The sequence below is a fragment of the Aspergillus ibericus genome (assembly GCF_003184845.1).
Source record: "Aspergillus ibericus CBS 121593 unplaced genomic scaffold BO80scaffold_50, whole genome shotgun sequence".
Taxonomy (NCBI): Eukaryota; Fungi; Ascomycota; class Eurotiomycetes; order Eurotiales; family Aspergillaceae; genus Aspergillus; species Aspergillus ibericus.
The window spans coordinates 119098-146709 of record NW_020292148.1 but is presented as its reverse complement, the minus strand read 5'-3'; the positions used below and the strand labels follow the sequence as shown (position 1 = coordinate 146709).

Genomic DNA, 27612 nt, shown 5'->3' with positions numbered 1-27612 from the left:
CATCCGTCTTTGAGAAGAGTGGGGCTCCGCTGCCCTGGCACGTGCTCTCAATACCTTCAACCAGCGGAGGCATCCTGGATAAATATCCAGACTCGCTGATGGCAGGTAGTCTGTGGCTTCTAGCAGGCTTGTTACGTAGACCTGAACACATCGGTTTATAAGCTGTACTCCGAAGAGACTACTCAGATATTATGCAGTAACCATCATGTCGTTGCTCTCATTATCTTGTAGCCAACTCTATCATCTATATACCGCACGCTCGTGTAGCATGTAAACCCGGCCGCCTCTATATTCTTCACCTCTAGACAAAGAACTTGGCCTCACCCTCATTCACCTTGCCAGCACCAACCAGTCTCTTGACCTCCTCAACGTACACGGTCTTGACGGCAGCAGCATCCTTACCGGCGGCAGTAAGACGCTCAGCCAGGCCAGCAAGCTCCTCAGCGTCGATCTTGCTGATGACAAGATCGATATCGCCCAGAACGGAGTCAACCTGAGCGGCGGAAGGCTCACCACCCTCGCCGAAGTAGTTAACGTCCTTGACGGAGCCCTTGAGAACACGCTTGTTCTTCTTGGCAGCGTTCTTAGCAGCCTCCTTAGCCTTCTTCTTGTTCTCACGCTCGGCCTTGGCAGCCTCCTCGGCGTCCTTCTTGGCCTGCTCCTCAGCCAGGCGGGCCTTCTCCTTCTCCTCGGCCAGACGCTTGATCTCAGCCTCCTTCTCGAGACGCTTCTTGTCCTTGTCAGCACGAGCGGCCTTGCGGAACTTCTTGATACGGTCGTCACCGGCGGCACAATCGTCCACCAGGTGGCGCAGGCGGGCAGTGTCCTCGGTCTTGCGCTTACGGCGGGCGTTGGCGTTCTTCTTCTCCATGTGACGCTTCTGGTCACGGTTCTCGTTGTCATCCGGCACATCCTCGTCCAGGTACTCGAAAGTACGCCAGCTGTCGAAGTCGTACCAGAAGTTGTAGAAGTTCTCAACCTCCTCCTGGGTGCTGTTCTCGTCACCGATCTCGGGCACGGGCTGGATCTTGGAGAAACGACCCTCAGCCACGAAGACGGGGCGCCAGAGCTTGAAGAAGTTGCCCTTGGCAACCTGCTTCTTGGTCGGGGGCTCGACCTCGGCAGCCTCGTCAACGGAGTCGAACTGACGACGCTTGACGGGGTCCAGGAGCAGCTCAGTAGCCTTCTGAATGCACTTGAAGAAGTTGTCGTTCTCGTCGCGGTCACCCAGGGCGGCCTTCTTGTCGGGGTGGTGACGGAGGACCTTCTTGCGGTGGGCGCGCTTGATCTGCTCGGGGGTGGCGCGCCAGCGGTACTTGGTCAGACCGAGAACCTGGTAGTGATCTTGGCTCTGCGAGAGGTGAGTATCATGTTGTCTCGTTGATCCGGGATGCATACCTTCCAGTCCTTAGCCTCTCTGGCAAGGAGCATAGCATCCTCCTCCTCGGAGATATCGTCATCCTCGTCATCTTCAGTGCTCTTGACGTTCTGCTGAGCCTGAATTCTCTCATCCTCGGAGAAGGTGCGGTGGTGGCGCTTCTAGAGGGTTGTTAGTAGTGAACGAGTACTAAGCCATAGTCGAATAATCGTGGGGCACATACTCTGCGAGCGTGGGCCAGGAAGTGAGGGCCAACGGGCTCCAGGTTTCTCTGAGTGGGAGCGGACACAGTGCCAACGGCCTTGAAGTCCTTCTCGGCACTCCAGCCGGCCGGCAGGGAGGGGAGGGTAACGTTGATGGTCTGAACGGTAGCCATTGTGGGTTTGAGGAGTGTGACGGGGAGAAAGAGGCTCGGGCTGCAGTCAAAAGTTGACTTGCTTTTCATTTTTTTCTGCCCCGACTTGCCGCCACTCGGTAGGCCAATCAGATAGTGGTTGTTTCGGAGGTCATCGAAAGCCAGGACTGCGCAAAGACGGCCAGACTCTCACCTTTGGCCATTGATTGAGATCCCTTGGTGTTCCGGAAGATCTTATATTCTCTTCTATAACAGATTTTCTAGGTCATACTATCCATCGACGACCTGTGTCCCTTGATCACTAGAATCTCGAAATATCCGACCCCATCTCAGCCACCCAAAGGATCTAAACCCACCGGGGCCTTTTCAAAAGACGAAGACAATAGCGATTACGTTCCATTCAATATCATTCTAAGCTTCTACAATGGCCTCCCAGACCGCCCTCTCAGCCCGCGGTGCTTACCGTCAACTCCTCCGCGCTACCCGGGTTGCCTTCCAAGGTCAGTATCCGCCTCAAAGCCATGCCATTCATTGCTAATGTTCTCTGATTAGATGACATCCGTGTGATGATCGCTGCCCGTCAAGAGGCTCGCCGGAATTTCGACAGTCACCGCCGCCAAGGCATCGATACCCCCATGCAGATCAACCATGCGATTGAAGTGGCGAATATCCTCAAGCACAATATTGTCCAGGGTGTCCGGGAAGAAGGCGATGAGAATGCCAAGTGGGGTGAGCAATTCTCCAGATTGTCTATTGGTTAGGTAGAAGATCATGCTAACGTTGGTGTGCTAGAACTCCGCATCCATGACGATATTGAGCGCGGCGACAACGACTCGATTAAGATCGCAGGAAAGAAGGTCAAGGTGGATAAACCGTGCTCATCATAGTGTTGCCTCTTACGATGCAATGCGTGGGTAAGGATGACTGCAGACTATGGCATTTGCAGGATTGTATTATAGTATACCCAAACTTTTCTCTCCTTCGGCGTCTCTTTGGGGTATTTTATGGTTTAATCAGAATGTAGAAATATACACAACGCCCGCTCACGAACATACATGGAAGCCTCCTGTTCCTGAATCCCGTAGAAAACAAGTAAAGTCAATATCAGCTTAATCGCCAGACAAGCTGGAGTACTGGATCTCTCCAGCGCCCGGGGGTGGCGCGACTGCATAATTCCGTGGTCTCTGCTCTTTGCCAATCTCGTCCCCGGCAGCTGTGATGGCTTTCTTCCCTGAATCGGCGAGCCGCGGGCCTGCCGCCTGCCGACCTTCCCGAGCATACTTCAAGCGCTCCTCGCGATCCATGTTATCCAATGGCTTAGGCTTACCCCAGCGGACACGCAGAGGGCAACCCTCGATGACGGCCCTACCCTGGCATTGCTTCGCGGCGGCCTCGGCACCCTCGCGAGTAGCATAGTTGATGAACGCCGAGTGCGCACGGTGGGAGCAGATCAGCGACCGCAGTTGTCCAAACTGTGAGAAGAAGGTACGGAGGGTATGTTCCGGAAGATCATCCTCCACACCAGTAACAAAAAGCGAGGTGATGTTCGGGTCGGCGGGAGGTAGAATATCTTCTGCCGATGGGGGCACCTGGGCGGCGCTGGGAAATGGGCGTCCTCCTCGACCACCACGCATACCGCCCCGTCCTCTTCCAGGGAGCGGTGTTCCCCTTCTGCTGTCGCTTGTCCGAATGGGTCCCGGGCCATTTCCGTATCGGCTGTGTACGACTGGCGCGTCGCTGGATCCTGCAGGCTCTCCCTCTCCGTCTCCCGAGGGCCCCTCAATCTGGCGAGGCTTCCTGTAGTAGGGTTCGCTGTTGGCGAGTCTCCGAAGCAATTCCCGAGCTTTCTCATCCGTCTTCTCGTATTCTTCCACCGCGCCGCGCCCCTCTTCGATTTCCTTCTCGTGGCCTTGTGCGTAGTATTCGCGGTTGATCGTGCTTTCGGGGCCGGGCGCAACCATCTTCAGAGCGGCATCACGAACCACAATGGGAAGCCCGAAGGACAGATCGAGCATGCAACATTGACAACAGTTCTTCAACCGCGCGCAGGTCAGGCAGATGCTGGTTCGCTTCTGGCGTGCGGTGCGGTCGGCTTTCCAGCGGAATATGGTGAAAGGACGGGTACACTGAATCTGTTAGGTGATACGATTAAGAGCAGCAGGATCGATACATACGATCTTGCATTCTGCGCCATGGTCTTCCTTGAGCATCTGAACATAAGGATTGTCCGGGAGGCAGTTCTCGCAAACCGAGGGGAAATCAGTTGTCTCCCATCCGGACCGGTTCAGGTCCTGCTTAATCTGCGGAGGAGGCATGCTGTCATCTGATCAACTTGCTGTGCTTGGCCAAATGCGAAGCCCAGCGGAGATGGTGCGGACGGTTGAACGTTGTCGGCAGCAAGAACTGGATTATCGATAGCCGGTGGCTCATGAGGTGGCGGTGTTGTGGCTAATGATATAAGTTTGCATCACGTGACTAGCTTGGGTGCCGATCCAAGCACAAGAAAAACGATAAGGGATAACTTCATAGTAGCCATGGAATACTTTGTGGCTACAGAATCTCATGCGCACGCTGAATTGCCCCTTGCAACGTCTCATCTGATGTTGGAACAGATGTGATATCGGCAGCCTCCACAGCCACATGCACCGATCCTTTGATCTTGGAATACGCACTGGATACGCGATACGCGATACGCTTCTCGATACGCCAGGCACCCTCTGATCGGCTGCATCCACCATGCCCCAAACCGCCTAGTGTTGTTCCACCGTCACGTTCGGAAGCAACTTTTTCCCGGCCAGAACCCCAGGAGGCCTGTTCGGGGCTAGCCCGCCCCCGTCTGGTTGGCTGGCCAGCCTGGCAGCGGTGATTGGCTGGGGAACTGTCAAAGTCAGTCGTAATTCCGCCTCCCCTTTCTTTCGGGCGATCGTTTGCTGTTGCGTTGGCCTCGCTCTGTTCTTCGTGTTCCTTCGTGTTTTCTCTTCCTTCATTTCTTGTCTGCCTGTCTAGCCGTTTAATTTCTTGGGATCGTGGTTGTGGATATAAATCACCTCAATCGCCCTTCAAGTTGCTCCCTCCGTCTTTCGTTACGGACACCTGTGCTTCTTGACCGATCCACCCCCTTTTTATCCCACTTTAATTTCAATTGCTGTCAACATGGCTCCCACGGCCCTCGAACAGGAGAACCATGCGCGTGATGCGGAATTCAACCGCATCCTCCATGGAAAGTCCGCCCAAGCTCAGGGTGGCTTCGCTGCCATGCGCAGCAAGGATGCCGATGCCCAGAAGGCTGCCGTCGACGAGTACTTTAAGCACTGGGACAACAAGGGCCATGAGGAGGAAACTGAAGAGACCCGTGCGGTATGCTGCAGCTCTGTCCTTGGGATGTATATCTGTGTGTGCTAATATTTTGCGATCTAGGCCCGTCGTGCGGAGTATGCGACCTTGACCAGACAGTACGTACCCATTGAAAGTCAATTCCGTGGCTTCAGGACTGACCCGACTACAGCTACTACAACCTTGCGACGGACTTCTACGAGTACGGATGGGGCACATCCTTCCATTTCTGCCGCTTCGCTGCTGGCGAGCCCTTCCACCAGGCCATCGCTCGTCACGAACACTACCTCGCTCACCAGATCGGCATCAAGAGCGGCATGAAGGTTCTCGATGTGGGCTGCGGTGTTGGCGGTCCTGCCCGCGAGATTGTCAAGTTCACTGACGCCAACGTCGTCGGTCTGAACAACAACGACTACCAGATCCAGCGCGCCACCCGGTACGCTGAGCGGGAGGGATTGAGCGACAAGTTGACCTTCACCAAGGGAGACTTCATGCAGATGAGCTTCGAGGACAACACTTTCGATGCCGTGTACGCCATTGAGGCCACCTGCCACGCCCCCGAGCTGGAGGGTGTGTACTCGGAAATTTTCCGTGTCCTGAAGCCTGGTGGTGTGTTTGGTGTCTACGAATGGCTGATGACTGACGAATACGACAACAACAACGCTGAGCACCGCCGCATCCGTCTGGGTATCGAGCAGGGTGACGGTATCTCCAACATGGTCCCCATCTCGGTGGGTCTCGAGGCCATGAAGAAGGCCGGTTTCGAGCTCCTCCATAACGAGGACTTGGCTGCCCGCCCCGACACCATCCCTTGGTACTACCCCTTGGCTGGATCCTTCAAGCACATGACCTCCCCTTGGGACTTCCTGACCATTGCTCGCATGACCTGGTGGGGCCGTGGCATTGCCCACCGCTTCGTCGGTGCCATGGAGAAGATCGGTCTTTTCCCCCAGGGCTCTCAGAAGACCGCCGACAGCCTGGCGTTGGCCGGTGACTGCCTGGTGGAGGGAGCTCAAAAGAACTTGTTCACTCCCATGTACCTCATGGTCGGTCGCAAGCCCGAGTAAACGGTTTCCAAAATTTGCATTATGCGATAACGCCTGTACAAACATCTTCTGTGACAGCATCCTATTCATAGATGGCACGGCGGTCTATGTTCTTTAATATCCCGGTTTTTTTTTTTTCTTTTCTTTTTCTTTTCCTATCTTTTTCTCGTGTGTCATTATATTGCATACCGCCGCGGGATGCTATGGTTTTTGTGCCTTGTTTCTGTTCTACCTCATGTCCTGCCCATATGATATGGGCAGTGAACGAATCACTGCTGAGTATGCGCCGATGGTGATGATTGATCCTTTCTGTTACTTGTCATTTGTGGGTCAGATAGATTTAATAGCGACTACCAGGAATAACGAGTCAAATATACCACCTGTATTCATGCCCAACCATCCAACCATGACAATATGCCTTAGGCAATTACCTCGCCACCTCAATTTCCCTCACCTCACCCCCCTCCATCTCCTTCTCCTTGAACCGATCATCCAAAAACTCCTCCGCGACCGGATTCGCATGACTCACCACCGCATCCTTCCCATCAAACAACAGCGCAACTTGCTCCAAACTCGGTCCTTTGGTCTGTACATATCCCTCATCAGCAAAAGTACCCTCCAACATCAACACCACCCAATACCACCACTTCCAGGCAAAATTTGGGGGCAAAGGGGAGGGAGCATACCTCAATAAAGAAGAAATACACCACCACAAACTCAACGACAATCCACCCCACGTAGAAGAAATAGTATTTCCATGCAAAGGCATCGATTCCGAGGGGATTCACGTAGGTGTTAAATGCCCCTGTGGCGCCGGTGACGAGCCAGAAGAGTGCGATGCCTTTGGCGCGTAGGGAGTAGGGGAGGATTTCGACCACTGGGATATTATTTAGCTCTGTTTCGGGGGGGAAGGTATTTCGTGGGGGTAGATGGGGTGTGGAGGATGGGATGGTATGGGAGAAAGGATCACATACCATATAGCATCATCGCACCCGTCCAGCCAAGGTTATGTACTCCGTTGTAGATATAGATGAAGGCGACGGTAGCGTACGATGCAGACCGACTACCTGTTTCGACGAACACGCCGGTGCAGGCTGTGATGAGGGCGAAGACGAGCCAGATGAGGCCCATGGACCAGAGGAGGAGGGGTCGACGACCGACGCGACCAGGGAGAAAGGCGAAGGCGAGGGCGCAGGCGAAACTGAACATTTGGCTGGTGGCGGTGATGAGGGTGGTGTCGACTTCACGGGTGATCCCGGCCGATTTGAGCATGCTGCTGAGGTAGTAGCTTATTAGGCCGTTGCCGGACCATTGTTTGCAGATTCCTGGGTAGGATGTTAGGTGGTGGTGGGGATGGGGTAGGGATGGGATGGGGGGTGCTCACCACACCAGATCAGGATGAAGGAGCGCCATCGGTTGCCTCGGGTGTTGATGAGTTCCATCCAGGAGGTCTTGTTGGCGGCGATTTCAAGCTCGATGGTTTCTTTCATCTCTTGGAATTCGTATTGCACGACGGTGTCGTTGGCGTCGCCGTTGCCGTGGTATTTGGCTAGGATGGCTAGGGCGGCTTGGTCGCGGCCTCGGCTGATGAGCCAGCGAGGAGATCTGGTCTGTTAGTGATGAACGCGGGAGTAGATGGGAGGCTTACTCTGGGAGGACGAAAGCTCCAACTAGTTGGATCAAGGAAGGAAGTGCTTGGAAGACGGTTGGAATGCGCCATGCCCTATCTCTGATTGAGGATGCGTAGATATGGTTCAGTATGGGGGACATACCATGCATTTGAAAGTCGGAAAGATCCAAATGTAATCCAGGCTGCAATAATTGCTCCGCCGCTATACGTAGTGTTCGACATGGAGGTTGCTGTTGCTCGATGGTCAGGATAGGCCAACTCACCCATCCAGACGGGTCCGATCGCTGCGACAACCACGCCTCCCATGCCTAGCAGCAAACGAGCTGCGATGAAGAGGCCAGAGCTTGAGGCCCCTGTGGCCATGCCAGTACCAGCTAGGCATAAGATTGCACCAAAGAACAAGCTGTATCTGCGACCGAACCTGTCGGAAATGAAGGAGATGAACACGACACCGACAATGTTTCCTGGATATTCAGTTAAGACAAGGATAGCGGTATCCTATATACTGTGACTCACCTATCCAGTACATCGCACTCATAGCACCTAGAAGACTGCCATGGGGGTGGTGAAAGTCTGTCGCACGTCAGTCAATCCGGCCAACTGCATGAGAGATGACATGCCTTCCTGCCAGACAGTCAACTCCTGTACGTTGTTGATCAAAGACGCATCGTAGCCTTGAGTGAACTCGCTGAACATGAGGAAAAACAGCATCAAGTTCAGCTTGCGCAGACCAGTGTCCCTCCACCACGGTCCTTGCTTGTTGCTGACCACCGTTGTGTCCTCGAGCGCTCTGCGATCGACATGCTTCTCTGTACTGCCAGCCATGGCGGGCGTTGCTCGATTCAACACTCCTTGCTACCGTCATCAACTCAGAAACTCCAGTACCGGGAGATATATGAAAGGTCCCCACTGAAGGAAACTCATCACATGGTTAGTTAAGCACAGTAAGCCTTCTTGGGTTAATATCCGGGCCAAAAGCTGGGGGAAATGCGGGGCTGAGCGTGAAGATCCCTCCCCAGAGTGCATTCAATCCTCGGCATAAAACAGCCCGAAGCGATTGGATGGACTTTGTTGACAGCTAGAAGTGCTGTGGCAACTTATCTGTTCCTCCTGTTGGTGGAAAATAAATTCCTAGACGTTGTCACAAGCAAGGACTTTCATGAAATTGACTTTCTGGTTAGAGGCTTGAATTAGGCCTGGTCTACGCATGGTCATGCGGCTGAGCGCTCGAAGGGCTCTTTTATGCGCACATGGCTTTCACTGCGCGAGTTGGTTGATGTCAAATTGTAGCACAACGACCTTCCTTTTCCCGTCGTCCATGTCCTTTAGCATGAGAATTGATAGGACCCCGAATTGAGCGAATGCCTCTTCGTCGACCAGCGGCTCCCCAGTATATCCAAGTTCCCTCCATACTACTTGAGCTTCTCCTCTTGTCTCAGCCATGCTTCGCCGTATAATTATGAGTTCACGCTCTGTGTTGGATGGGAGGATAAAAAAGACAGCATCGAGCTTCTCGCTGTGTACAACCTTGCCCCGAGGTCCGGTAGGTGTTGGATAAATATCAGGTAGCGCGAAAGAGTCCCATTGATCGCTTGATGGAGAGCGGTAGTAGTGCACCCACGTTTCCTTTCCACTGGTATTTTCCCGGTTCAGCACATGTACTGCTCCGTTAGCATCGACGTACTGTGCCTCCTGGTTCATGATGCCACTGTTCCTCGGGATTTCCCTCGCAAGCAGCCGACGATCCTGGGAATCAAGTCCGGTTCCTAAACGTGATAACAGGGTAGCCACTGGCTGTTGCTCTGATCCATACCATGAGACTCCGTTGTCCCGGCTGCACGCATGGTATAAGCCTTCATTATTCTCGGGGCCGTTTGGACCAGCCTGTGCTTTGTGGGCTGTTGAAGCGCCATCGTTCGCCCCCTCGTAGTCGATAAAGTGTCGATTTGTCCAGGTAACGTGTAAGCAACCAGTTGGTAAGTGGTAGGAAAGCCCGTTTGGGTATGGGTTGCATTTCCTTCCAACCAGATAGGTTCCTAAATAGGCAAATTGCGCGGTGTCAGGATCGTAGCAGTAGAGGATATCGGAACCAGCGCCTGCTCTGTCGACTTGTCAGATTCTATCCGTGGAGGAGTTGCATCTTACGTACTTTCCAATGCGGCACTCGAAATACATCTGCTTTCCCGCCGGAATGAATCGTGGATATGTAACATCCACCAGGGTATTGCATCCGGGTAAATGATCCAGGATTGTACCGAAATTTTCTGTTGTCCAGCTGGATTTGTTGGGGTCATCTGCTAGACCTGGCCGTGAGATGCGATACCTCAGCGTGTCACAGTGGTGATCAAACGACACGTGAATTGTTCCATCACCAGCACAGATCCCGATCGATATAGTGTTGTGTCCATCATCAGTTGTTTGTTCGTAGTCTTCAAAAGTCAAATACTGCCAGTCGGATGGAGCATCTTTGATGTGATGGCGTGCAATGGTAACTCGTCTGCCTCCGGATGCTTCACGCGAGGTATAGAAAGCGACATACTGGATGCCGTCAAAGGTCGTGATAGCCGACTGTTGGTAAGCACAGGCATTTAGGCGGTGCGTAGTATTGGGGTCATCACCCAGAGTGGCTATAGAGAAAAGAGCCATGACCAGGCAATTCTGTGATGTCCTATAGTCAGTACTGGACTTCACCGTGGACGGCTCAATCGAAGAACGAGCGGCTTTCGAGGCACGTGAAGCAGCCAGGCCATCTCAAGGAACCAGGCAGTTTCCTGCCCCTCCCACCTGATTGACCCTTTCTTCCCGTCGACCCCTCGCTCCCCAGGACAAGACACGGCCGCTGAAGAATCTAGGATGCAGCTGATGTTTGGTGGAAGATCTCAAGTTCCATTCGCCCATCCCCGCATCAGACTGCAACCCCGCCGCGCCAGTCGATCTCCGCCGGTTCCATCGTCAATGGCCAGCCATTCACCGATCGTCTTGCAATAAACTCCCCCGGCGTTAAGTCGACTTGCTCGCATTAATTTACCCGAGGTGGGCCCATGATGACGATACTCCTTCACGGGAAATAACCGATGGGACGGATGATGGACGTATGAGTTTCAGGAGGCCGATTCAGTGGCTACAATGGTTGAAATAGTGGTCATGAAGACCGTTGTGAAAATTCTTTCCCCAGATTATCGACAGAATCGACGTTGCAACATAATTGAAACCTAACCATGGCTGGCCTCAGACTGAATGCTCCCAGCGTTCCCGCTCTTCTACTTGTGGCTGGAAGTGTTGTCAATGGCCTCAGTTTTGAAATTCCGTCATCAGCTCCAGCAAACTCTAGTGGTCAACTGGATGCCGCTCCTGTCGGCATCTCGTGAGTAATGCTATTCTTGTGGAGAAGGGTATGGGCTGATTACAGTAGCTTCGAGTTTTTCGCCTTTCCAGAGTATTTCCAACAGCTGCCATTGACGAATTCTTGCTTGGGACAACTGCACGAGGCAATGGGAGCGTATTCTCCGATCCGAATTGGAGGGACAACACAGTGAGCTATTGATTGTTTCTCCCACTTTATTCCAGTCCTCCTAATTATCCTCAAGGGATCGTGCTACATACAATGCCTCTCTATCGTCAGCAGTGTCGTACAGCGTTGACTCACCCGATGATGCACCGGAAACTCTGACGTTCGGAGACTCTTTCATGGACATAGCCGCTGCCTACGAGGGGACGGTAACAGTGGGTATGTCATCACAGTTCAATGTTCTTTGAATATGTCCCAGTTGGCTTCCGAGCAATGCTGAACTACGTCTAGGACTTAACAGGCGATTGGACAATCTCAGCAATACCATCGCCGCGGCGAAGATTGCCAAATCTAAAATCGCTAATCTGTACGCGATTGAGCTTGGCAATGAGCCAAACTGTACGTTGATTCTCTGTTTCAATTGGGATAGACATGTTAACGACTCGCCAGTCTTCACATCAAGCGATCCAATTGCGGACGGTGAGACATGGACGGCCGCAGCTGATGCGGCATCGCAGGTCTCGTGGCAAGCATCTGTAAGCGATGCCTTGGATGAGAAGTCTTTCGCCCAAGCTGGGGTCTTCTTCGGTTTGGGTTCATTCAGCGTCACCAATCTTGCAGAGAAAGAGGAAGATACTGATTCAACTCAATACGTGCGGTCTTTCTGCCATCATTACTATCCACAGTCGGCTTCTACGGCAGATCTTGACGAATTGATGAGCCACACGGAGATAGTGGATGGGGTAACAGAGTTTCAAGCCCAGGTAGTAGCGGCACAGAATCTCAGCAAAGACTTTGTCTTTGGGGAAACCAATTCAGGTATGCCAATCTATCACAAGCCATGTGCAGCTGCTAATTTGAAGCCAGCTACTGGGGGAGGTGGCGGGATTAGCCCTACTTTCGGTGCCGGGCTTTGGATTCTCGACTATGTCATGCAGGCCACCATTCTAGGGGTTAAAGTAAGTTTATCCCCGATCCGGATCTGAATTTCTAATCTGACCCTGGCAGCAATTGTTCTTTCACCAAGGAACCATCGGTAATTGTACGTATTTCATGATTCTTTTGCTTGTTGAGCCAGTAGCTAACCATTAAGCCAGGCCCATACTGCTGGTGGGATGAGTCGGTAAATGCACCATTCTACGGTGCCTATACGGCTGCACTTGCACTCTCCGGTGCCTCCAAAATCGCGGAGCTTGACACTGCAGATACCCGATTCGCTGCATATGTCTTCTACGACAGCAGTGACGAGCCTATCCGTGTGTTGTTGTACAATTCCGAGTATTACGCCTCAGGGACACGAAGCAGTGTGAATGTCACTCTAAGCGGCATTCCATCAACGTCCACATCTGTGTCTGCTGTGCGATTGACTGGAGATGCCGCGACAACGATTGTCGGGGAGGGGGCGATTACCGTCGCGGGCCAGACCTTTGCGAACGGGACATGTGAGTTGCAGGGGACGAAGAACATGGAGACGACCGATGAAACCGCCGGGGAAGCAACATTCACGGTGCAGGCATCTGAAGCGTTGCTTATTTACCTATAACTTCAACACCGAAGCTATGTAGACAGAGTCAAATCAGATGAGATTCATCCCAGACGGGAACAAAGAAAGAGCCTTAAACCGGGGACATCCTTGGGCTTGCTTGCCACTTTTCTTAACCGTATAGCCGAAGATCCGGGTTGGCTCGACCCTTCGGGCTCCGAAAGGCCCGAACATTGCGCGATGCGCGAGCCAGCCCTGAGCGCCGGAGTTAAGCGCCATCTTTGCCTGATTCGGATAATTTCCCGTTTTCAGCTGGCCATTCCAACCAGTGAGCAATGGTGGACAAGGATGTGATGAGGCACCAGAAAAACATGGCTTCGTTCTAAAGCTGCGCGTCCTTCCAAAAAGGTCTAGGAACGCCAGGTGGCATGGTACTTATATCGTTCTGGATTTCCGTCTTACCCACGCTGATCCTGCCACTCCCATCCACCGAACTTGATCCCTATATTTGGGTCTAAGGATGAGCTCCGATAAGGTCCAGATGGCCGAAACTGGCAGCAAGGTTGAGCCCCCTCCTACTGCCGTCTCGTTCTTCGATCCCGCACTCAAGACAGCCCGTCGCAGTGTGTTTTTTCAATGGGGCCGAACAGGTCCGTGTTCTACTATTCGACCCTTAATGATCGCTGGTGATATACTAATTCCCTTGCTACTCAGTCTTGCTCCTTTGCGTCTTCATTCTCTGTATCCTGTCTTTGTTCTGGGCCGTAGAGTTTCACACCGAGTCCAGATTCCCCAAGCTGACCGTCTGGGTTGTCGATTTTGATGGCCAGCTGGAGCCCTATCGCAATGAAACTCCCATCGTGGGCCCAGCCGTGACCGAGGTGGTGGATCAGATCCTCACCTCAAGCAGCGAGCACCTCGGCTATACGATCAAATCCCCGGCAGACTTTAACAATGATCCCTGGGCCGTGCGTCAGGGAGTGTACGATGAGCATGCATACGCCGCCGTCATCGTCAATGCCAACGCCACTGCTCTGCTCCGTGATGCTGTCGTCAACGGAAACTCATCCTACGACCCTTTGGGCGCAGCCGAGTTCGTCATCATCAGTGCTCGCGATGAATCCACCTATTATAACTACATCATGCCGTTCCTATCCCAGTTCGACCTCGCCGTTCGGTCGTACTTCGGACCCCGCTGGATACAAACCGTCGCTCAGGAGGGATACAACATCACCCAAGTGCCACAGGCCATCAACCCAGCCATCGGGTTCACCACGATCGACCTTCGAGCTTTCAGACCGGCTGTCATTTCTCCGTCCGTGAGCATCGGTCTGATCTACCTAATTATCCTCGCCTTCTTCAACACGCCATTCATGATGCCCATCCACATCCAGTTCATCAAGGGCAAGCATCCCCCATTGAAAATCCCCCAGTGGCTCGCGTGGCGCATCTTGTCCAACATCGGCACCTACTTCTTCCTCTCCCTCTTCTACTCGTTCGTGTCCTTGGCCTTTCAGATCCCGTTCAACAACCCCTCCGCACCGGACACCCAGCCAGCCGCCAACCCTAATGCCTACGGCCACGGCTCCTTCGTCGTATACTGGATGCTGAACTGGGTGGGCATGTGTGCGCTTGGTTTTCCCTGCGAGAACATGGCCATGATCATCGGTCTCCCGTGGAGTGCGCTCTTCCTCATTTTCTGGGTCATTACCAACGTAGCGACCGGCTTCTACGCTCTAGACCTCGCACCAGGCTTTTTCCGATGGGGCTACGCCTGGCCTCTTCACCGAAGTAAGTGTCCCAGTACTCCATATACCCACCCCAGTCAACTCAGCTAACAAATCACAGTCGTCGAAGCCCTACGCACCATTCTTTTCGACACCCATTCCCGGATCGGGCTCGACTTTGGCATCCTATTCTGCTGGATTGCGTTCTCGATTGCTCTGTTCCCGTTTGCTGCGGCGTTTATGCAGTGGAAGATTAAGCGGGGCTGGGCGTGATTCAGTTCGTTCTCCAGCAACCCAAAATAGACTAATTTCTAGATTTTCGGCTTTTTAGTGTTGACGGTCGCTTCGTTAAAATAGATCTATGCTGTGCTAATCTGTATTTAATATCCATACCCTCTCTTCTCTTCCATCATGTACATATTTTCTCGTCCCTGTTGTAGGGTCATAATATGTAATGTACTGTGCTTGCATGTTATAATGTACGATGTATATTACAGTAGACATGAACGAGGCTACGTCGATCTAATCATCGACAAAGCTAAACTTCCATATGGTAGAGAATCTACGCCCCAAGCCTGGACAGGTCGGTGCCCAACCGTACCTCGGCCCACTCATTACAATACCCATAGCGTTTGGTTAACCCAGGTGTCGGCCCCATATTGAAACAAAACATATTTATTATAAATTAAAAATAAAGAACTTGCACATCTACTCCGTACAACCCACTCACCAAATCACGTGAGATATAGAGGGGGATAAAAGGAAGCAAAAGATCTGTCCCGAGGGAGGTTCGAACTCCCGGCCTTGGGATCGCATGGAAGTTTGAATCTTCCACGTCATACTGGAGTATGAGACCCACGTGATAACCAACTACACCATCGAGACGACTTGTTGAGTTACACAAACTTAGTATAACTTATATCCCATTAACACTTGTATGGAATCTGCCGGTGGTCTGCGCGCACGGGATTGTTTCTGGGGGCGTGATGGGGTTTCTGAGGGAGTGGTGAGTATTTTGGGTTGGGTTGTTGGTGGGCTTGTGATTAACTGAGTTTTGGGGTGTTATTTTGGGGAGGGTTGTGTGGTCAGGGGTTTAGTCTGTGATACGGTGGAATATATTTCTGGTTGCGGTTGAGGCATCTGGATTAATTGTTCGTTGGTGAATCTGCCGCAATACAAGAACTGCCAGGGCACTGTGCAGCTGGAATATTTCTCGAATCACTGCATAAGCAATGCTCAAAGCCACTGTATAAACAATGGCATTATGTGGCAGCAACTGTGATTGTGCATACGTTAGTGGGAACAGAAAGCGGGGTCCGACGTGACAAGGGATTATGGCACTACTACAATGGTCAATGGTCAATGACATTCTGGTTCAAACTGCCAAGTATCAGCCGTCTTACCGCGGCCCATACCCTTCATACTCTGTGTGAAATACTGCACATGAGGTAATCTACGGCGGTTCGGAATTCAGACATCAGGCTGCAGTGGCTCTTCAGCACAGACCTCCCCGGTTGAGTTGCTCCCCTCCATTTCATACGATAAAGCCGAGTAGCAGCGAGCCACTGACGTTTGTCCATAAAACTTAGTATCACTCTGCCAGATGTTGATCAGGCCCCCCTTTACCAAGTAGGGACTGTCTCCGAAGCCGGATAGGGCCGAGATGTCATACTGTCACCCCTCGATTGCCGTGACAGATCGGGCCTGTCAGCAGATCATGCATCGGCCCTGCAGCAGTCCACCTGATACCGGACGAGAACCAATATGCGATCGATTCTCGGCAATTTGCTGCAAAAGACGTATTCAGGTTGGGATCTTAATGAAAGTACCTGGAGCAAGGCGACGATGGTCCGGGCGCTGACCTGAGACTTCCTGGAGATGACGGGATGTCATTTAAGCACCTAGTGCTAGCGGCTGCTGCTAGTGCTGCTCCCACCAGGCACCTCCGAATGAGTTCTCCACAGCACCCCTTGCCATCTGGACATCCTCCGACCTGTCACAAGTACCCCGTCTATCTCAGCTAGCCTCACGCCAATCCCGATAAACTCTCGTGAATCGCAGTGCCTCCACCCCACATATAAGCGATGGATCCCCGGCTGATATTTCCTCGAGCCCACCCACCTTTGAGAGCACCCCGTTTCGTTCCACCTCCCCTTTAGCGCAAACCTTGTTCTGAAAGATGGCCGACACGATCCAGCACACCCACAGCCGTCCAGCCAGATACGATATTGTCATAGTTGGGGCCGGGTTTTCGGGCATATTCCTGTTGTATCACCTGCGCAAGCTTGGCTACTCGTGTCGGGTCTATGAAGCAGGAGATGATATTGGGGGAACATGGCAGCAACACATCTACCCCGGTGTGCGGGTGGATTCGGAAAACTGGGTTTATCAACTCTCCATCTCAGAGATATGGGAGGATTGGTCGTGGAGTGAACTGTACCCCTCTGGCCAGGAACTCCGCCGGTACTTTGCCCACGTGGAGAAGAAGCTCCACATCAAAAAAGAAGTGGAGTTCCAAACCAGGGTGGTAAAGGCCCAATTCCTTCGTGAAAAGAGTCGATGGCGCATTGAGACACAGGACGGTCGGGTCACCGAATCGCAATTCTTTCTGACCTGTGTGGGAACTTCAGCAAAGCGCTACACACCCGACTTTCCCGGAGTGGAGCATTTCAAAGGTGCTATTCATCATTCCTCACGCTGGCCGCGCGAGGGTGTCAACGTTCGAGGGAAAAAGGTGGCCGTGATAGGCACGGGTTCCACGGGGGTTCAGCTCATTCAGGAATGGGCCCGGGAAGCGGACACTCTGACCGTGTTTCAGAGAACCCCCAACCTGGCTTTGCCAATGCGACAGCTTCAGCTTCCACCAGAACAGGATTTTATGAAGACGGTGTACCCGCACGTCTTTCGGGATCGCGAAAGAACCTTTGCCGGCACCGGATTCGAGCCAGTACCTAAAGGAACATGGGAGGTCTCCCCCGAGGAGCGGGAGGCGCTGTACGAAGCCAACTGGAAAAAAGGCGGGTTTCATTTGTTAATCGGAAGCTATTTTGACAGCTTCTTGGATCAGAAAGCGAACCGATTGCTGTACGACTTTTGGGCCAGAAAGACCCGCCCGAGGATCCATGACCCCAAGAAACGGGACCTCCTGGTGCCGAAGGAGCCACCACATCCATTCGGGGCCAAGCGCGGGTCCCTGGAAGAGAACTATTTCGAAGTGTTTAACCAGCCCAATGTCCACCTGGTGAACCTACGTGAGGACCACATTGTCGAGTTCAAGTCCCATGGCATCGTGACGAGCAGTGGTGCGTTTCACGAGCTTGACGCAGTCGCATTTGCAACAGGTTATGATGCTGTAACGGGAAGTCTGATCAATTTGGGGCTTCGGAACACCGAAGGCAAATCCTTAGAGGAGGAATGGAAGGATAGTGCGAAGACATACCTAGGGCTGACAATCAGCGGCTATCCGAATATGTTCGTCATGTATGGGGTCCATGGCCCAACAGCACTCTCCAATGGACCCGCGAGCATCGAGATGCAGGGTCGTATGATCATTGACGTGATCCAGAGAATGCATGCCAACCAACTGTCATCCATCGAGGCTACACCGGAAGCCGCAGATGCGTGGACAAAACGGGTGGAGGAGATCAGCAACGCGACGCTGTTCCCTCAAGCAGACTCTTGGTACGTTGGAGCGAACATTCCGGGGAAGAAGCGACAGATGCTGAATTTCTGTGGGGGATTGCCGGCCTATGAAGAGGCATGTGCTCAGGCTTTGTCGAATTGGGAGGGGTTCCGGACTTTCCAAAGGCCGCATCTCAGCTGAGTGGCTGACGTTGGTATATCAGTCCGTTGACCATATCCGATGTCAAGTACCACGTAGACTAGAGGAACATATCCCTCCAAGCCACGGGTGTAGATGATATAGTATAGCAACTGTCTCAACATTCGACATATAGAAGAACAATCATTTAGCTCATAATTCAAACACCATACGGTAATGACGGTCGGACTATTGGCATCCAACGAATAATCTTCGAGACACGGATTCCTCACCCCAAGTGCCATGTCTTAGGACTTCCGTAGCCCCTCTATATTATTAGTGCAGCGTCACCTCTCTGTAATCTTCAGCTTCGAAGCCAAAAATCTCTGAGCCATGAAGAGAAGGGGTACCGATGACCGAAGCTGCTGTGTTGTTACAGCCAGGCCGAAAGATGAAAGGAATGAGACCCCGGGGGACACAAATGCCATCCCCGCACCTTCCCTAGCCGCTTCGAGAACCAGACCGAGCAAGCCATTTCTAATCCTGATCATTTTTCTCTTCCCCCGATAGACAAGCAATTATCTTGGTGTGTGACTATAGACCATGGACCTTTTTGCAGGTGGCGTGGCTATTTTTCTCAACAGCCCAACTCTCTGGTCATCATGGCAGCGGGAATGAATCCAAGGCGCTCACTCATCATTGCTACTCTCGCCGACCAGAAGACGGGTATTATTCCCGCCCCACGACCCAATCACGATCCCGCCACGGTGATGGCTCCAGAAATCTTGAACCGTGCCGTCAACCGCGCTCGGTCCTTCAGTGACCAGCCCAGCCCTGAGAGTGACATATCGTCCTCGGTCCCAACAAGGACATGCCCCACGAGCTGTTCGGTGAAAAGGGAAGCATTTCCAGCATCCGCCTGCCAAGTAACCCCGGGTCGGGCCGCCGTAAGGATTCGGCTACGTCCGGTACTCGCCCGGTGATGAGGACGAGCAGTGCTGAGGCGGCTGACCGCCCCGTGCATCTGGACGTAAGCGCTATCTCCAATCGAGCTTTCTGTGAGAGGTCGCTTTCGTGACTAGTTCATTGATCGCTGGTCATCCAGACGTTCCGCCACGACCCGATGGGCCATGTCCTAACCGTGTCTGGTGAGCATGTGCTGGACGCATTGATACCATTCACCACAGCAGTCGATCAGAATCATAATCTGATGATGATGTCACTGTTTTCAGGAGACTGATTTTCTACTCAAACCAGATTTCGGAAGCACCGAGGCTAGGCCTAAGGTTGGACACGGCGCGTGTCGGCTAGAGAAGACCCCGAGGTAATCTGGGGCTGGCCACATTGTCATTGCATTCTGAGTATTGGTGGATAGAAACTCCGCAGAGTTAGTTTTCGCTGTTCTTTCATGCGCTTCACAACTTGCCGCGTGATTTATGCTCAACTATTTCTTGAGGTTGATATGGGAAGAGTCTACCGTGAGATACACCTGCCAAGAACGGTTCAACTGTCACTATATAGACATGATGTTCGCGTGCATTCTCCTGCTGTATATCTCGTAACGACTGTACTAGATAGGCATGTGGCCTCGATGAAGTGTTGATTGACGATCCTGCCTGAACAAAGGCTGCACCCTTGTAGGCCGGTTGTACAGTGTGAAACCAGACCCACGAATGTCGTGATCATATCACACCAACTTATTGTTCAGCCTCGGGCTCCTGGGGACAATTAATGGATCCCGAAATGCGAGCTCCCAGCAGGCAATGATATTCCCGCAGTTCCTGCAAAAGAAATCCTCGCTAGCGGCCTCAGGTTCTGCAGGCAACCCGGGTGGGGCTGTAAGGCTGCCAAGAGCACCGGAGCAGCCGATCTTCACCTTTCCATCCACTTCATCCTTCCAAGGAACCACTGTTATTATTTTTTCTGTGCTACGCGATGCATACTAAACCCAATATGATTGGTCGAGAATGGGTGCACTGGGACACTTCAAGGTTCTCGGTAAGCCCTGCGCCATTTGAGATTTCTAGATAGTCCAGACCGGGCTTACTGATTGTTTGCTTTCAGCTAGCCATTTCACTCGAGGCAAGATTGATCCAGCGCTAAATTGGGTTCTACCATGGATGATCCATCCTTCCACGCAGGTGCTGGATTGATTTGCTGAAATCAGATCTCACTCGTCACCAATGCTCTCGCCCCATCTTAATGGTGTCGGGCTGGTTTGGCCGCAGGTGCATAAAAAGTAATATGGCACCACCCATACCCACCAAAGCCCGGGGCCCCGATGGTGCGTGGCAGCAAACCGAGGCTAGTCGAAAATCAATTTCAGAGGCTTGTTCCTTCCGAAGCGCACGCTAAGCTCTTTCGAAGCACGCTGATGCGGTGATGCATTTTCCAGCAGGTTCTACGCAAGCATCCCAGAACATGGCTGTCTGTTTAGCCCTAAGATTGAAGGTTAAAGCATGCAGAACGGACTCCTTTGCATCGCGGAATGAATTCTCGCAGTAAGCTAGGCGTGATTTATTGACCCGGTCTGCCAAACGACACTCTCTTCTCCGGCTTGAACAGACTATTGATGCACTTATGCATTTACACTGGACCTAAGCTGCAGCGTGCAACAAGCTTGCGGATGCAGATCAATAATAAGTCTCCTGCATCCAATGCTTCATTTGAAACGGTAACGAGTCTCAGCCGGCGTTCCACCCGGAGTTCCCGCATTCCATACGCTGTGGCTGCTGTGCTACTCTACCCTCGCAGCTGATCATGGCCAGCGGTAAGCATCAATATGATTGGAGATACAACACCTAAGGTGTCGGCTCAATGAAGACTACCCACAGATGCGCCCCCGGCTGGTATGTCTTCTATTGGTTGCGCGCTGAGAGAGATCGTCATATGCATTTCTGTTAAGATCCTCAGAGCCTGTTTAAAGGCCCGCTTCAAAGTTCGTAGAACCTGTGTGCAAAGTCTACCCGATCTCCATAACAGGCAGTCATTCTCTCCCGGATCGTCCTCCACCATCTGCATGATAATGACGCATTATATGGCTGTGATGCACGATCGTTTGTCGACTACCTCAAGTACTAGCCTCCAGCGTTGCAAGTATGCTATACCTCGGATTTAAATGCATCCTCCTTATGGTCGAGTTGACTGCATCCAGAAGTGCTAGGATATTTGTCAGTGTAGAAAAGCCACCGAGTGTCTCGGGCATCTGCAGGTGCCATATAAATACACACTCAATTTCGTCTGTTCGGATCCTAGACTATACAGAAATCATGTCTAGCCCTTCCAGCGAACAGCCCCAGTACCGCAATCGCCCCGGCTCGGCTTGTGCAGAATGCCGTCGCCGGAAGATGCGCTGCGATGGGAAACATCCCGAGTGCGATAATTGCTCTATCGCGGGTATACAATGTATATTCAGTTCCCAGCCTACACGCCGGGGTCCGAAGAAAGGTCATTTGAAGACCCTGCACATGCGCATCGGTAAGTCTTGACCGGTCTCACATACCAATACTCATCTGTGATAGCGCACCTCGAGAGTAAATTGATGGGACAGCGGCATCAGCGTTCTGCAGAGTCTGTCACGGATGATGACATTGTACCTGTGCGACCTCCTTTACGTGCCTGCACTGGGGAGTCGCAATTAGATGTGCTTCTCCAGGAGTTCGATATTCCAGGGATGACCCCTGTGCCACCATTCATAGGGGCGATCCCCATCTCGGAGTTACTGCACGCCGAGCTGTAGGTGTTCCGATGCAGCTACCGGCTGTCTTCTATCGTACTGTTGTGCTGAGCGAACTAGTGACCAGCTGTATTTCGACCGTGTCCATGTTTTTGCCCCAATTGTCAACAGAGGTCGCTATCTATCCTGGAGCAAGGATGTCGACAAGTCAGCATCAAAGATGTGCTTGCAGTACGCCATGTGGACAATGACCGCGTCCATGTCCGCCCAGCTGGATTATCTCTGCGACCCGCTCTACCGGTCTGCGCGGCAGTTGTTAGACTCCTCACAACTCGCGGATGATAATATAGCATTCTACCAGATCGAACACGTACAGGCATGGTTGCTACTTGCCATTTACGAGTTCACGCACCAGACCTTCCGTCGCGGGTGGATGAGTGCTGGGCAGGGCATCCGACTTGTGCAGATGATGAACTGGCATAGGATTGATATTAACGAGTGTAACCCGGGATTCCGCAGTATATATGGTATGCAGGAGCTCATTTGCGAAGAGGAGAAGCGTCGTGTGTTCTGGATGGCATATATCCTTGACCGATTTGTCTCTCTGCAGTTGGAGAACCCGCTGACGTTCGATGAGCGGCTTGTACGTTGATTAATCTGCGCTTGGTCTAGTCGCTGATATCTGGCAGATAGCGACACGATTACCTGCCACGGAGGAGGCCTTTCAGACCGGCCAGCTGAGTCGGCCCACCGGGTTTCTTTCGGAGTTGATCACTGCCAGGGATTCACCACCCCAGACAGAGCTAACAGATTGGATTGTACTAGCGGCGTTGTGCGGACAAAGCATGTTGCACCGGCAGCAGACCACCGCCGAGCAAGTCAACTGTGGCGTATCCACTAGCTTCTGGGAGCGGCATACCTGGCTCGATGCTATTCTGGTCCAGAAAGCGCAGCTCATTTCAACACTTCGGCCCGTGCTAACGATGCCCGTCCATCCAATGGCCTTGTTTCTGAATCTCGTGGCACAGTCGGCTCTTCTCTCCCATTCGATGGCGGTGGACTTGCTCATCAGTGCGGAAAACGAGATGGTCTTACCGGGTCGACAACAGGCGTTGATGGCTGCACAGGAGATTGTCCGACTGACCGGAATGGTGTCACAGCTGAGCTACTTCGAGGTAACGATTCTCGTTCTTGTCTTGACCAAACTGACATCTGTAGATCCATCCGTTCATGCCGCTTCCGGTCATTGTCTGCGCCAAGTACTTGGTGCGTCCGGGCATGGATGCCTCGTGTGCAGTGCAGCTGCAGGAAATCCTCGGTACCGTGCAGCACTTGGCGAGCACCAACTATCTCTGTCGGGAGTGGGTTATGCAGCATTCACATTTGTTCCCTCCAGACCCCAGCTATTCGTGAGATAATCTATAGATATGCCCAATTTATTGCTGTAGTCTACTAGGTGGAGTATTCTGTCTCACCCTCAGCAACGCATCCAACTTCGTCTCGCGCATCATCATCGGATACGCAGCCGACAAGCTAGGCCGAATCAACGCGCTAGCCGTCACAACCATGCTCAGTGCCATAGCGGTATTCGCGTTCTGGCTCCCCTCATCGCTGGTCTCGAGCGCTGCCGCCCACGGCCTCTTCATCGTCTTCACCATCCTCTACGGGGCGTTTGCCAGCGCGTACATCTCGCTCTTCCCCGCGTCGCTGGTGGAGCAGCTCTTCGGCGTGCAGCACTTTACTAGCGTGAACGGGGCACTCTATCTCGTGCGGGGGATCGGAGCCTTGCTTGGCACGCCACTCACGGGGTTGCTGATTCCTGGGGAATCTGTCCTCACGGAGTCGGGGACGTACGAGCGGGCCGCTATCACGGTGGGGGGTGTTGTTGTTTGCTGCGATGGGGGCGAGTTTCTGGGTGCGTGTTGAAGTACGGGGGAGTGGGGGGGGGGGGTGTGATACCCACTGATATTAGATGAAATGATTATAGATATCAACATGTATCCGAAACTCATTAGAATAATACAACATCCTAACCCCATCCCAACCACCAACATAATATACTACCCTAAACCAACCCACCCCCCCAAACCGCACTAACAACCACCATCCCCAACACCCCCAATCCCACCTTCCTCACCCCCCCGGCACCCCCCGTATGCGTCCCACTCGCCGCACTCCCCGTCCTCGTCCCTGTACTCCCCCCACTCCCCGTGGTACTCACACTCACCACCGCCGCCGTCGCAGTGGCAGACATATTCCCCGAGCAAAACGGCTCCGTGACAGCCCCATTGGCCTGAATACAGCCCAGCAGATCATGCACGGATTGCTCTTGCGCTAGACAGTAGATTCCGCAGTCGTTGTCGTAGGTTGTGGGCGGGGCGGGGGAACAGCATTTGCTCATTATGCTGGTGGCGTTGCCGGTGTTGGGGAGGGCGCAGGCCGCGTCTTGGATGGGGAGGATGTAGATGTTGGATGCTGTGCTGCATGTGGTGGTGGTGGTGGAGGACATTTTGGTGGTTTTGGTGGTTGGGTTGGACTGGTGGTGAGTGTGTGTGTGTGTGTTGAACGAGTGTCTGTTCTGTATGTATGTATGTAGATAAACGATTGTGTAAATACGTAGGTAGAAGGCAGTACACAGCACAGAGAAGAACTAGGAGGAAGGGGAGAATAAGAAGAAGAAGAAAGGAGCAATAAATAGGAATCCCTCTGACCTACCCCCGGCAGACGGCAGACGTATTGAATGATCAATCCAGACTCGTACCGTCCAAGACCCTTGGCGACTCCACTTGTCCCTAATTATAACCCACTTCGGGGCCGTGGGGGCTGCTCATTGGCGATCCGATGGTGGGGTTCAGGGTCGACCAATAGGTGGGACCGGGCGGGATCGGTGGCTGGGTTGTCTTTCTTCGGGTGGTCAGGTGCTGTGGGTGACGTGGTTGAGTTGATGGGTTATGGGTGTGTGAATGGTGGTTGGGTTTGTACTGTGTATTTGGGCGGTGTCTGTTGTTGTTTATTGTTGTTTTATTGAGGTTGGGTATAATCAAGTGTGTGTTGGGATAGGAGCACGGAGTATGACGATGCTCGGGAACTACCTGTCAGCTGGCCAAAGTACTTTCAGCCCTACTCCGTACATAGGTAGTATTTAATGGTTGATCATTGACAGCCTCCTCATAGCCTAATGTAGCTGCATCTCGTAGGTCAACTCCGTAGTGCATAGCGTATGCATTGCATCCATCCTCAGCCCTACCCATCACCATCTAAGTACACCTTCCACCTCTCCCTCTCCCTCTCTTTCTCCCTCCCCTCCCCACCCCAACCCCCCGATACCGCTGCTCGACCGTCCACGTCCGAATCACACCGATCCTATCCTCATCCTCACCCCTATCCCCTACCATACCATGGCTAACAAGCACATCCCCCTCCCCCCTCACAACCCTCAAAACCAACGTCCCGATAACCCTCCCCTGATACTTCGTCACGATCACAATATCCCCTTCACCACCCCCTCCATCTCCATCTCCACACGACCTAGGAAACAAACTCCGTACTCGTTCCGCCCTCTCCACATACCCATGTGTGCTATACGCAACACCCAGCAAAAACACCATAATGCAGGCAGGCCAGGTGATGAGCAGCATAGTAGGCCAGGTGGTCGGTTGGAGCATGCAGGTAGCATGGTAGGTGAGGGAGAGGGCGGTGATTCGACTGAGAAGGAAGAGTGGGTGGTGGAGGATGGATTTATTGGCTGCTTGGCGTTGTTGGGTGATGCTGGTGGCGATGAGGTGCAGGGAGGCGAGGTGGTCGGGGGGGTGGGTGGTTGTTGTTGTGGTGAGGGTGGGCATGTTTTGGATTGGTTGTCTGATTTCTTCAACGGCTCGTAGGCAAACCCAATGATGATGAAGAGAATAGTCAAGATCACAAACCCGGTGATCTGGATTGGCTTGCGGCCCAGCCAGTCCACTGTCGCAACTGTCATCAAGTATCCCGGGATAGCTCCCGCACAGATCAAAATCAGGTTGCCCACGGCGTTGCGATAAAAGTATTCGTACACGGTGCTGCCCCCATTCCAGCCGATGGCCGTCAGAATAATCGAATTGTTGAGTCCAAGACCGTAGAAAGCTACAATGTCAGCTCATTCGTAGTAAGAATGAAATACTCACCAACATGGAGGAAAAACCACGAGCCGGCACTCCCGAGCAAGACCTTGCCATGTCTCCAGGTCAAATAATGAGACCAGAAATCTGACCAGCTCGCCTTTGGTGTCACTAGTCGGACATCGACACTCTGGAGCACTGCCACCCGCTTGACCTCGTCCGGATGACCTTCGCGTTTACCTTCAATGTAGGCCTCGACATCTTCATCCGCCTTGAGTAGATCTCTCGCAACATCAAACGTGTAGCGCGGAGTCTCGGGAATGGTGAGACGATAGTAGAGTGCCACACAGGCCGGAACCGCTCCGAATCCAATCACAACCCGCCACATCTTGTCGACGGCGAGCTGGCAGACACCACTGCATGGCAAAGACGGCACCCATCATGGCTCCTCGGCGCTTCGTAATTCGCGAACCTAGAGGGTCAGCTCAGCGACGCGGCAAGGATGAGACATACTCTGAGGTTATGATCGAAGACAACGGATAGTCACCACCGATTCCGACACCCATCACTGTACGCCAGAAAACCAGCAGACCGGTGATAGACATGGCGGGAGAGCTCGAAGACAGACACTGCGCCAGGGTGGCCAGGATGATGATGATCAATTCAATCCTGTACATGCGCTTGCGACAATGTCGGCCAACCATCCAAAGAACAACTGGCCGATGACGGTACCAGCTGAGGTAGAGACTTTGATCGCAGTGTCGGAGCTGTATGGCATCTTGCCGGGGCGGGTAGCTGCGTCCTGCCAGAAGACAACGCCCAACATGCTCGAGCAAAGGTTGATGGCGAAGATGTCATACGAGTCGGTAAAGAAGCCCACGCCAGCCACGACGACCGCGCGAGCATGACGCCAACCGAACGGGGCATTGTCAATGCGGGCTAGGGCCTGCTGACGGCGCTCATTGGGATCCTCCACGTGAGAAAGGCCGACATTGTAGTTGGGGAACGCTGTACCACCAGAAGGAGCAGCCATGTCAGCTTGAGAGGCACGGTAGACTGGTTCTGCAGTAGCCAGAGCGGTTAGCGGTAGAGATGAGAGAGAAAAACAACATACAAGGTGGAGGCAGCCTGCTTTTGAACGATGTTCAATATGAGATAGGATCAGTCTTCCGTCAGTTTCTTCCACAACGGCTCACGCTGCTGTCATGCTTTGACATTGAGACCAATTAAAGGATGTCGCGGAGCTGCGTGCTCATGGGAATGAATTCGGACAGAGCTCAAGAAGTCGTTGCCAGTCAGGGTCAGGCAACCCACGTGCCCCCCTGACTGGGGTCGGCAGCACCCATGGGTCACTCCTGTCAGACGGTCTGGAGTCTTGTCGATCATCCCCAGATCAACCTTATTTGGACCTGGAGCAAATGCTTCCCCACGATACTGTACTGACATCATACGGGATCATCTTCCTGCCAAGCTGGCTTGTGACCGTACTTTAACCAGCGGCATGCTCTGACTTTAAGTCGGATTCGGCGTTAACAGAAGATGATCCACTCATGTGCTGACGGCTTTGGAAAAAGAAACCAGGCAACATAATGTTCCGGATGCGACCCGATCGCCCGTAAATC

At 52.9% G+C, this 27612-nt stretch overlaps 13 protein-coding genes and 1 non-coding gene across 14 annotated transcripts; 7 read left to right on the top strand and 7 right to left on the bottom strand.

The window, feature by feature from the left end:
• Nucleotides 1–193: 193 nt before the first annotated feature.
• BO80DRAFT_415723 (putative ribosome associated DnaJ chaperone Zuotin) lies at nt 194–1775 on the bottom strand. The gene is made up of 3 exons (XM_025718150.1): nt 1602–1775; nt 1399–1539; nt 194–1351 (listed from the first exon to the last, which is right to left on the bottom strand). The coding sequence occupies exons 1-3, from the start codon at nt 1752–1754 to the stop codon at nt 302–304; spliced, it is 1344 nt and encodes a 447-aa protein (XP_025571300.1). The 5' UTR covers nt 1755–1775; the 3' UTR covers nt 194–301.
• Nucleotides 1776–1844: 69 nt separating this feature from the next.
• BO80DRAFT_415719 (LYR motif-containing protein) lies at nt 1845–2792 on the top strand. The gene is made up of 3 exons (XM_025718149.1): nt 1845–2233; nt 2286–2462; nt 2526–2792. The coding sequence occupies exons 1-3, from the start codon at nt 2158–2160 to the stop codon at nt 2618–2620; spliced, it is 348 nt and encodes a 115-aa protein (XP_025571299.1). The 5' UTR covers nt 1845–2157; the 3' UTR covers nt 2621–2792.
• On the bottom strand, nt 2625–4290 carry slt11 (Pre-mRNA-splicing factor ECM2). The gene is made up of 2 exons (XM_025717160.1): nt 3908–4290; nt 2625–3859 (listed from the first exon to the last, which is right to left on the bottom strand). The coding sequence occupies exons 1-2, from the start codon at nt 4046–4048 to the stop codon at nt 2843–2845; spliced, it is 1158 nt and encodes a 385-aa protein (XP_025571298.1). The 5' UTR covers nt 4049–4290; the 3' UTR covers nt 2625–2842.
• A 375-nt stretch (nt 4291–4665) lies between these two features.
• erg6 (sterol 24-C-methyltransferase) lies at nt 4666–6509 on the top strand. The gene is made up of 3 exons (XM_025717159.1): nt 4666–5090; nt 5151–5185; nt 5239–6509. The coding sequence occupies exons 1-3, from the start codon at nt 4887–4889 to the stop codon at nt 6131–6133; spliced, it is 1134 nt and encodes a 377-aa protein (XP_025571297.1). The 5' UTR covers nt 4666–4886; the 3' UTR covers nt 6134–6509.
• BO80DRAFT_212454 (sugar transporter) lies at nt 6371–8783 on the bottom strand. The gene is made up of 8 exons (XM_025714318.1): nt 8363–8783; nt 8259–8315; nt 7885–8206; nt 7761–7835; nt 7497–7717; nt 7087–7437; nt 6799–6989; nt 6371–6698 (listed from the first exon to the last, which is right to left on the bottom strand). Exons 1-8 carry the CDS (start codon nt 8565–8567, stop codon nt 6540–6542), a joined length of 1581 nt encoding a protein of 526 aa, XP_025571296.1. The 5' UTR covers nt 8568–8783; the 3' UTR covers nt 6371–6539.
• BO80DRAFT_212448 (BNR repeat-containing protein) lies at nt 8784–10674 on the bottom strand. Its single transcript, XM_025714317.1, has 2 exons — nt 9892–10674; nt 8784–9843 (listed from the first exon to the last, which is right to left on the bottom strand). The coding sequence occupies exons 1-2, from the start codon at nt 10386–10388 to the stop codon at nt 9000–9002; spliced, it is 1341 nt and encodes a 446-aa protein (XP_025571295.1). The 5' UTR covers nt 10389–10674; the 3' UTR covers nt 8784–8999.
• BO80DRAFT_390710 (glycosyl hydrolase family 79 C-terminal domain-containing protein) lies at nt 10631–12862 on the top strand. Its single transcript, XM_025717158.1, has 8 exons — nt 10631–11106; nt 11155–11274; nt 11330–11469; nt 11542–11649; nt 11701–12069; nt 12118–12209; nt 12259–12292; nt 12348–12862. Exons 1-8 carry the CDS (start codon nt 10961–10963, stop codon nt 12791–12793), a joined length of 1455 nt encoding a protein of 484 aa, XP_025571294.1. The 5' UTR covers nt 10631–10960; the 3' UTR covers nt 12794–12862.
• Nucleotides 12863–13251: 389 nt separating this feature from the next.
• On the top strand, nt 13252–14950 carry BO80DRAFT_468181 (SNG1 family protein; the record flags this gene model as incomplete). Its single annotated transcript, XM_025722912.1, has 3 exons — nt 13252–13383; nt 13448–14524; nt 14582–14950. Coding segments are annotated over 3 exons (1361 nt in total), but the record flags the coding sequence as incomplete, so codon positions are not given.
• A 285-nt stretch (nt 14951–15235) lies between these two features.
• On the bottom strand, nt 15236–15345 carry BO80DRAFT_t263. Its single transcript has one exon. It is a non-coding gene; the product is annotated as a tRNA-Met (tRNA).
• Nucleotides 15346–16415: 1070 nt separating this feature from the next.
• BO80DRAFT_428636 (flavin-containing monooxygenase) lies at nt 16416–18455 on the top strand. Its single transcript, XM_025720298.1, has one exon. The coding sequence runs from the start codon at nt 16640–16642 to the stop codon at nt 18281–18283; it is 1644 nt and encodes a 547-aa protein (XP_025571292.1). The 5' UTR covers nt 16416–16639; the 3' UTR covers nt 18284–18455.
• Nucleotides 18456–19084: 629 nt separating this feature from the next.
• Nucleotides 19085–19670, top strand: BO80DRAFT_428635 (uncharacterized protein). The gene is made up of 2 exons (XM_025720297.1): nt 19085–19250; nt 19478–19670. The coding sequence occupies exons 1-2, from the start codon at nt 19092–19094 to the stop codon at nt 19529–19531; spliced, it is 213 nt and encodes a 70-aa protein (XP_025571291.1). The 5' UTR covers nt 19085–19091; the 3' UTR covers nt 19532–19670.
• Nucleotides 19671–21489: 1819 nt separating this feature from the next.
• BO80DRAFT_483416 (citrinin biosynthesis transcriptional activator CtnR) lies at nt 21490–23483 on the top strand (the record flags this gene model as incomplete). The annotated part of the gene is made up of 5 exons (XM_025723434.1): nt 21490–21697; nt 21742–21955; nt 22017–22539; nt 22586–23071; nt 23115–23483. The coding sequence occupies 5 exons, from the start codon at nt 21490–21492 to the stop codon at nt 23307–23309; spliced, it is 1626 nt and encodes a 541-aa protein (XP_025571290.1). The 3' UTR covers nt 23310–23483.
• A 313-nt stretch (nt 23484–23796) lies between these two features.
• BO80DRAFT_212206 (uncharacterized protein) lies at nt 23797–24521 on the bottom strand. The gene has a single exon (XM_025714316.1). It carries the CDS (start codon nt 24403–24405, stop codon nt 23962–23964), a length of 444 nt encoding a protein of 147 aa, XP_025571289.1. The 5' UTR covers nt 24406–24521; the 3' UTR covers nt 23797–23961.
• Nucleotides 24522–25279: 758 nt separating this feature from the next.
• Nucleotides 25280–27023, bottom strand: BO80DRAFT_505073 (MFS general substrate transporter; the record flags this gene model as incomplete). Its single annotated transcript, XM_025724459.1, has 5 exons — nt 25280–25424; nt 25467–26015; nt 26057–26406; nt 26504–26659; nt 26692–27023. 5 exons carry the CDS (start codon nt 27021–27023, stop codon nt 25378–25380), a joined length of 1434 nt encoding a protein of 477 aa, XP_025571288.1. The 3' UTR covers nt 25280–25377.
• Between the last annotated feature and the right edge of the window lie 589 nt (nt 27024–27612).